Genomic DNA, 8,449 nt, shown 5'->3' with positions numbered 1-8,449 from the left:
GGTGGGGGTGCTGGGGGGTCAGAGGTCAAGATGGGGGTGCTGGAGGTCAGAGGTCAAAGTGGGGGTGATGGGGCAGTCAGGGGCTTGGGGGGGTCAAGGATTAGTGTCACGAGAGGGTACTAGGGGGTCAGAGGTCAAGGTGGTGCTGGGGGGTCAGGGGTCAGAGGTGAAGGTGGTGCTGGTGGGGTCAGGGGTCAGAGGTCAAGGTGGTGCTGGGGGGTGGGGGTCAGGGAGCCCCCCGGGCGCGGGGCCCTGCTGGCAGCCCCGCTTTGGAGCCACCGCCGTCCTCAGCGGGCAGGGGCAAAGGCCGCCGGGGCCGGAGAGGGCACCGACCCGAAAAGCACCCGCGGCCCCCGCCCCGTCTCGTGGTGCCACCGCTTGCTCCTCTTGCCTTCGCTCCGCAGGGAGCGCCGGGGCCCCCCAGGACCCCCCAGGGCCCCCCGCGCCCGGCTCCCGGCGCAGAAGCCCTCCTGACCTCCACGGCCGCGGTGGCTTCACGGGCAGCGCGTGAAACCACAAACTTCGAGACGCAGCCGGTCCCGGGAGGGAGCCCGGCCTGGGCCCCACAGGGATTTCATTGATTTTTTTTCTTTTTTAAGGAATAACTTTAATTCTCTGGCTCCCCTCCAAGGAAATGGCCTGGTATTGCAACTCGTTCTCGTAACGTGTCTGCAGCCTGGGTCAAATGGCAAAAGCAGTTGAGCCGATGATTATTTTTACCCCCCTCTTTATGCATTTCATTTCTCCTCTCAGCCCTCAGGCACATTTGCACATGGTCCCAGCCCAGCCCAGCTCCTTCCCTCCTTCCCAGCAGCTCCTCTGCCCTGCACAAGCAGGAGTTTTGGATCTGCCCCCCATCCCAGGGAAGTGGGACTTGGTAGGAGTCCGCTGCTGGAGAAGCGGAGGGTCCCCGACTCGTTTATACGACAGCGGGACTCCAGCGTTGGATGGAACGGCTGCCCTTGGGGAAGGCCAGGAGAGGACTTCGCTAGATGCCATTTCTGTTGTGGTGAACGTCTGCCTGAACACCACCGAACACGGGGAAGATGTGTTTCACCTGACCAGTACGCACAGTCGCTGCTGCACGGCTGGGCTCAAGAGCAGTGCTGGGATGTGCCAGACATTTTAGAGATCGGAGCAACCAAGTGACCCACTGGGCAGCACGCGACAGAGCTGGGATCGCAGGTCAGAGCCGTGGTTTCATGCCGGTCCTGCCAGGCCTTTACGCCCCCCGGGCTCACCTGCAAGACCGTGGTGGTGGCGGCCTTGTCCCAGCGCAGAAAGGTTCCAGGGTGGTAACTGCTTCTCGCGCACAGGCACGTCCCCCAGCTGCCGGGGCCAGGGGCTCCGTCTCCTGCACGGCGCCGGAGGTTAGCTGGGTTTCCCCTGCAGCAGGCAGCCCACGACAGTGACTCTTACAAGCCCATCTCCCTCCACGTTCCCCTTTACCGCTCAACACCTCCCATGAAATGACTTGATGCAAAACGCGCCACCCCTCGACAGCTCTGTGGGGAGAGCAGATCTCTTAACAGATCACCTGATGGAGTTGGAAAGGAAAAATAACCAGTTTCTGGGCCCACAAGCGTTTTTCAATATGCAGTACCGCTCTTCCCCAGCGCGCGTCCTCCGCCACCAGCCAGACACGCGCAGCTAGCGCTGAGCAGCTGCCGCGGCCTGGAGCCCCCCCAGGACATGGCCCACGCGCCCCAGCTCCCCACCTGCAAGCAAACCCGGAGACAAAGTCGTTTGTCTTCCAGACTGTATTTCAAGCTTACGATTTGAAGGTACACAACAGTTGTGACTGCTACGCGTCCTCATCATACCCTGCTATATTCTCTGCATGCTTCTCGAAAGAGGAGTGGTAAAATTCATAGGTTTACAGACAAGGATCTCACAAGGAGGAAGATAAAGGCACTAATCAACATTTCAATGATCATCACTAGCAATTCTTTCCTGGTATTAAAAACATCCTTTAAAGTTCCAGGCAAGCCTCTCATCCTGTTCTTGCTCCATACTAAACACAGGACAAGACAACTACTGTCAGCAGTTAATGAAAGTCAGAGCCATGACGCCAAGTCCATTTGTGATCCCACACACAGAGAGGTGAAGCAATCAGGGATGAGATAAAGCTGGCCACCAATTCCGGAAGTCCCACGAGCTGTTTCCCGGATTGCAGCATCCTCCTCCAGAAAGCTCCTGCCCTGCAGCCTCCGTCTTTGCAAGCCGAACTTCTTACTAACACGAATCTGAGGTCCAAGTCCTCAGCCCTCACTTTGGTCTTCCCCCAAAGAAAGCCCCTGCGAGGCTGTGTTACTGCAGCAGCCGTCCCAGAAGAGCTGCTGGAGAAGCAGCTGTACAGCGACACGTGGCTTCTTCAGGCACCGAAGTGGAGAAGAGGGGAGAAAAGAGGCACATACATAACTCAGAGCATGCAGCCACCAGTGCTGACCCTGCCTCCCAACCCTGGCTCTTCTCCTAGCCCCAAAGACAGCATGGAACAGCTCAGATGCTATCGCAGTCCTTGGGGTGACAGGTTAGGCACTGCAAGAACATTTCCAAAAGCAGTAATGGCACTTTGTGGTTCACAAAGCACTTTTTGGGGTGGATAAACAAACCTCCAAGCAGTAAATCAATGGCAATAGTTCAGATTCTACCTGCTTTACAGAAACAGAGATGGTAGATTCCTCCTGGGCATGGCACAGTGAGACAGTGACACAGCTGGAAGTGAAGCTCTGGCCCTCCAAGTCCCAGCAACTCAACCAAACTCCTCCATTACTACCACAGGCACCAAATGCTGCATCCTGTTCTCAGTCCCTCTCTGGAAACTCCCATCTCCCACCAGCTTTTGTTTTCACCAGCGCTAAAGAAAACAGACAAAACCAGTGCTAACATTGGTGGGTGAGATACACAAAGCAGGGTAGTGTGAACGCTGCACCACCCCTACTGGAATAGCTACATTCCAGTTAATTCTTCTAACCTGCATTTAAGGTCCCTTCTGTCTCCTTGGATTTATGTATACCTGAAACATGATTTGCTCCACAAATGCCCTAAATCCCTTATTAAAGGATATTCCATTACTTTGCATGTATCTGAGGTTGCCTTGAGTGCTATTACAGATAATGAAGGCAACATGTCTGCGCATGCACAGACTGTAGCTAAGAACAGACTGTTGGCACTTAAGAGATGGGTTTTGGGCAGCAGAAAATGGCGTTATTTATCCCTCTCCCCCAGCCGTGGCTTCGTCAGCCCCCTGCAGGGAATACTCTTAGTGGAAAAGTCACTAGTAGAAGAGAAGTCCTACTCCACTCAAGTATTAAGTTATAAACTAAGGCTACCATGATTTCAGCCTCTCTTGGGTCCTAGTTAAATCACACCTGCAAGTGAGAGAGAAGGCTAAGAGCCTCAGTGTAGACAGGACATGTCCCAATCCCCATGGCCTGGTTCAGCCCCAAATTAGTCCAGTGTTTTGCCTATTAGCTTCCATCTGTACTTTGAGCCAGGGAACAGATGCACTGTAACTCTAGCGGCTGAGTGGAAAAAGACGGTTACTAAAGGCAGGGACAAGAAGAGGCTCCAAGAGGCGAGAAGTGCCAAGAGGTGATGCAGTTCCCCAGCAAGACTAAAAAGTATAAAAATTATAAAGGAACTATAAATAAAGTAGCCTGTGCTAGGGAGAGGGGGAATGGCCTACATCGGGCCTATCAGCCAATTTAGCTAGTCACCACAGGTACAGCAAAGACGTCAGCAACGCGCTGATGCACGAGTATCACACACAATGGTCCCACCATGGTACGAGAGCCCTGCTGCCTTCTGGAGCATCAGTACACCTGGACTTTGCAGAGCTCAGCTGGCGCCACTGTGGCTGTTGGATACCCGGATGCCTGCTGAACCCCAGCCTGGTGCTCCATGCCCACAGGTATCTGTGAATCAGACGGGCACAGACGCTGGTGGGGAGAGGACTCGGCTGGCCGGCAGCACTGTCCAGGCGAGGCTCCAGTGTGGGTCTGGATGTAGCAGTCTCCAAAGGCACCTCTGGTTTGGTAGGGGGAAGAAGTGGGGCTGTATCCTGGAGCACAGCTGCCCTGAGATCCCTCATGTGTCAGAGCATGGCTGTATCCCAGAGCACAGCTCGGCTGAAATCCCTGGCTCTGGATGCTGGGGTGCTGCATTTGGAAAGCAGGAAGAGCCGGAGGCGAAGAGCAGTAGTAGCTTTGGGTGGGGTAGGAGCCTGGCACAGGGTTAATCCTGGGCAGGAAGAAAACAAAAGGTTACATTGTGTTCAGAACTGACATTGCCTAATTAGTGCTGGAAGTGCCCTGGGGGCAGATTTCCTCCTGACCAGTACTCAGAAAGATCAGAGCAAACTATCAGAGACAAGCGAAGCTCTTATTATAAGCAGCACTGGGGTAAAAATAAGTTTACCGGTCTCCCAGGACAGATATTCCCACTCCCACGCCATGCCAATTCCACGCTTACAGAACGGGGGCAGTTCCTGGCCCTACCTCTCTTCATGCAAGGAACGTGCAAGCCAAACTGCAGTGTGCTCAAGATTTCCATACCCATCCTTTCTGCCCTCCCCTGAACTATGTATCCTTTAAGCCATTAATTGAGAGAAGCCACACCTGCCAAGTGCTATTTATCAAGAATTCAAAGGTATTTGGTGCAAGCAGGAGCCCAGGGTATGGAGCAAAAATGGAAGGAGGAGAGAGCCACAAATAGAATGAATCATTCAGAAGCAAGGCCTAGAAACAGCCTTTGCCAACAGAAGGAATGACTCACCCTGCTGAAATACATCAAGAGACAATCTGCCCAGGAGCCAAAGCCTCTGGGACTTTAGGAGTACTGTTCATCCCACGCGCAGCACCAAGATGAGTGCAGGGAGTCAAGAGAATATTCACGAAGACCCTGACTGTCAAATTCCCAGCAAGAGTAAGGGGCTGGCTCAGGCTGGAGTTTTGGGGCTTGGGGATTTGGGGATGTTTGGGGATTTTATTTTAATTTTTTTTTGGCATTCAGGGACACAAAACATGACGTAAAAGCTTTAATCTCCTAGAAACGTCTCCTGTCTGGCAGCAACTTGGTGGCTGAAGATGTGTGAAATTAAAAAAAATTAAAAAAAAAATAAAGAGCTCTTAGTTGGGAATAAGCAAGAATCAAAATAATAAAAATAAGCCCCAGAAGCAAATGTAGGACTTGGGTCTAGAACATAGAGACATGTGAATTCAGCTGCTGAATTGGAAACATCCTAGAAACACCTTCCCACGCCCTGCTTGATAATCAAATGTTTATGTAAATACATTCCAGCCAGAACAGTCTATTTATGTCGTCTCCCCTAAAGAAAGCAGGTTTAGGCACACAGCTGAGACACTGTGCATAGAAGTTATTAGCAGCAGCATTACACTGATCTAGACACAGGCACAGCATGTGGCAAGGCAGTCCCCCCTCCCCAAAGCAGTACTAGTACGGAAAGGAAAGGGTAAAAACGCTCCTGGATTTGCCCAGCCTCCTCAGCAAGCACTTGGAGCACAGGTTTGATTGCCCTAATGGATCTGTAAGGCTGCAGATTAGGCTACCAGTAAAGCTTTGTTATTTATGTTTTCCCCTCAGGTGAGAGCAGATGCAAATATTTGGGAATGCTTCCTCTTTGGAGGACACCTTACTGTGAGCTGATGGCTTAATCAGCACACAGAATTTAACACTTAACAAAAATCCATCCTTCCTCTGTGAAACTGAAATGGCGTCTTAGAATAGGGAAAAATTCGACCTATGTTTTGGAGCTTTTTAAAAGACAAGTGAATTCTCATGGCTTGTGATGTGGGAACTTAAAGCCATTTCTGAATGTCAGCCACAGGCCCCAAGGTTTCTTTCCAGTAAAGCAATCTTGCCTTTCACTGAAAACACGCACTGGAAGATCTACAATAAGCTTTGTAAGTGACATTTTTAAAAAGCTTTATTGCTTTGCTCCTGCCCAGATTTGGATATGAGTCACTTCACCGCATTCCTGGGAGGCAAGGTGGAGCAAAGAAAGATAGAGATCACGCCCCATGGAGCAACCCAACTAGGAACAAACCCCAGAAGTCCTAACGTCAGGGCAGAAATACGCAACTCAGCTATCGCATCAGCTGAGCTGCACGTATACACATTGTCCCTGCAGCACATGAGTCCTTCACCTCAGTTTAGCATTCAATGAAAGACATTTAAATCAAATTGAGTTATCTTCCCTCCTCCGTGGATTCAGCTAACCTGGGATACCTATTAGGCCACAGTAACGTTGCTAGTGTAACACCACCAGGTGGGTATGTCCCATGCTCCCTGCCTCTTAATGCCCAGGATATGACTGTGACAACCACAACAGAGCTTTTAAAGGCTGCTTAATGTCACTACTTATGTCACAGAATTGCCCTAGGTCATAAGAGTTTTTACCAGAAGTCCTGTACTTACTTGCTGCTTTCAGAGGCTCTTCTCTCTGCTAAGGACCCTGGAATATATTTCAGCCCTGGTATTCTCCTTAGCAGACTGAAAGGGAACATCCGATCCAGCTTAGAGACCACTGACTCTGGAATATCCAAGCAAAAACAGTATCCAAGACCATCTGAAGCCAGCAGTATGTTAAGGAGAACTGCAGACAAAATGCACTCGTTTCTAACACAGCCACACATGCAATTCCTCTTGGGCCACAAGCCGGTTTCCCTGGAGAATTCTTCCAGCACTGCCCAGTGCCACCTTCACAGATCATGACCCTTCTCAGCTGCATTTTCACTAAACATGCTAAAGCCACAATGACGGGTGAAAGTGTGGGGTGAAAAAACAAATACAGAATTGGGTGTGGTGAGGACCAGCAAAGCCAGTGAGTTTAGTACAGAGCAAGAGCCATGAATTCACCCGGGGACCACCACAAAGCCAGTGCATCTTGCCGACAAGAAATGCAGTATGTTCCCCCCACCTCAAGAACCAGCTATCCCACACCGGTTCAGGGTTTCCCACTTGGAAAGGATACAGGCTTCCCCTGCTAAGAGCCCGCACAGGTTACTCAGGAAAGAAGAGCGGGGGATAAACCAGACCATGCAGAGCATAAACCACGGCACCAGCACCACCGGGATCCTAACCCCCAAAACCAGAGCCCTCTTCATCCGTGAGCGGGTGGTGGACACACCCAGCATAGCAAAAGCTACTGGCATGAATCCTTTGGCATCTTCCACCTCTCCCATCCTTGAGACAACAGTCTCGAGTAAGAGGTACAAGAGAGCTGTGAGGACAGTGAACGCAATGGTGAAGAAGCAGTGCTTCACAGTGCCCACGTTCTTTTCAAAGCTGCCAGCAAAATACCAGATGATGATGGCACCGCAGATCAAGGATATCAGGTCTTCATAGACAAAGATGTAGGTAACTAACCTGTGAACTGAGCAGACCAGCATATTAGAAAGGGAGAGACAGCAATGAATGTTTTAATCCATTACAATTACTAGCTTGAGCAGAGGGAGGGTGAGCCTATGGGATAAATACACTTTTTCAGTTCTATCCCAGCGTAGAAGAGAGGGAACTTCAGGCCTTTAAAACCAGGATTAAAGAACCAAATACAGTTCAAACTAGTGGTAACTTGGATATTGCATACATATGGACAGACTCTTGTGCTTCCTGGGAAGGTGCCTGGCAAAGGGCAACAGTATCTATAGTTAAAATTTAGTCTTATTAGAAGGCAAGAGATGTCAAAAATGACAGTTATGGTAACTATGATCTTGCTCTCCTTGCAATAGCTACTGCAATCAAGAGATAAACACTTCTTAACCTGCCATGAGAAGCATGATGTGCCTCTCAAAAACGTCTGGAGGTCATCAGACCTCAGAAGAGCCCTCAGACCCTCAGGTGAGCAGTTCTCCCGAGCACTCTGCGAGGACTGAGCCCAACAGCTCTCCATGTCCCTCCCCTCAACCTCAGTCCTACAGCAGGAAAAATACAGAAGAGAGCATCACCCAATATAACCTGATGGCTGCCCTGGAGACAAGTCAGAAGGTGGCTAAATTCACCCATCAGCTCACAGCGCTGGATTATTAAAAGAAATCACTGCATGATGGTGAGCACGGGACATGGCAATTAAGAGGGTGATAAAACCACTGCAGGAATATCACAGGGATGGAGGAAAGCAAATCCTAATATCGCACCCCCTCCTTGCATGGAACCAGGGGCAGAGGTGGGAGCAACAGGACCGGTGCGGGGCACAGGGAGGCGCTGGGAGACTGCGCTCAAGCTGGGAGCAAGGGGCTTGGCGTGGGGAGGAGGCCAAGGGGTGCAGGGGCTTGGCCTGAGGAGGTGGCCGAGGGGGGCAGGGGCTCAGCACGGGCCAGGCCCGGGGAGGAGGCCGGCGGCGTCCCGCAGGGAGGCGCGGCAGCAGGGCGGCCGCCGCTCGCTCACCTTCCCCGGCGCGCAGGGCGGCGGGGCGCAGCGAGGCGGC

The 8,449-nt window shown here is 51.6% G+C and overlaps 1 protein-coding gene and 1 long non-coding RNA gene across 2 annotated transcripts in view; both read right to left on the bottom strand.

The window, feature by feature from the left end:
- LOC112964995 (NADPH--cytochrome P450 reductase) overlaps positions 1-7,297 on the bottom strand; it is a 44,033-nt gene extending 36,736 nt beyond the window's left edge. The window contains exons 1-3 of the mRNA XM_026063646.1: positions 6,998-7,297; positions 6,442-6,592; positions 3,944-4,245 (exon numbers count right to left, since the gene is read on the bottom strand). Coding sequence (XP_025919431.1) covers positions 3,944-4,245; positions 6,442-6,592; positions 6,998-7,208 — 664 coding nt within the window. The 5' untranslated portion in view covers positions 7,209-7,297. The remainder of the gene's footprint in view (positions 1-3,943; positions 4,246-6,441; positions 6,593-6,997) is intronic.
- Positions 7,298-7,310: 13 nt separating this feature from the next.
- The window catches only part of LOC112965003, a 4,725-nt gene continuing 3,586 nt past the window's right edge, over positions 7,311-8,449 (bottom strand). Inside the window, exon 3 of the long non-coding RNA XR_003253150.1 lies at positions 7,311-7,399. This is a non-coding gene — a long non-coding RNA (uncharacterized LOC112965003). The remainder of the gene's footprint in view (positions 7,400-8,449) is intronic.

This window comes from Apteryx rowi, unplaced genomic scaffold (assembly GCF_003343035.1).
Source record: "Apteryx rowi isolate R43461 unplaced genomic scaffold, aptRow1 scaffold_20, whole genome shotgun sequence".
Classification (NCBI taxonomy): Eukaryota; Metazoa; Chordata; class Aves; order Apterygiformes; family Apterygidae; genus Apteryx; species Apteryx rowi.
This window is presented reverse-complemented; position numbering and strand designations above follow the sequence as displayed.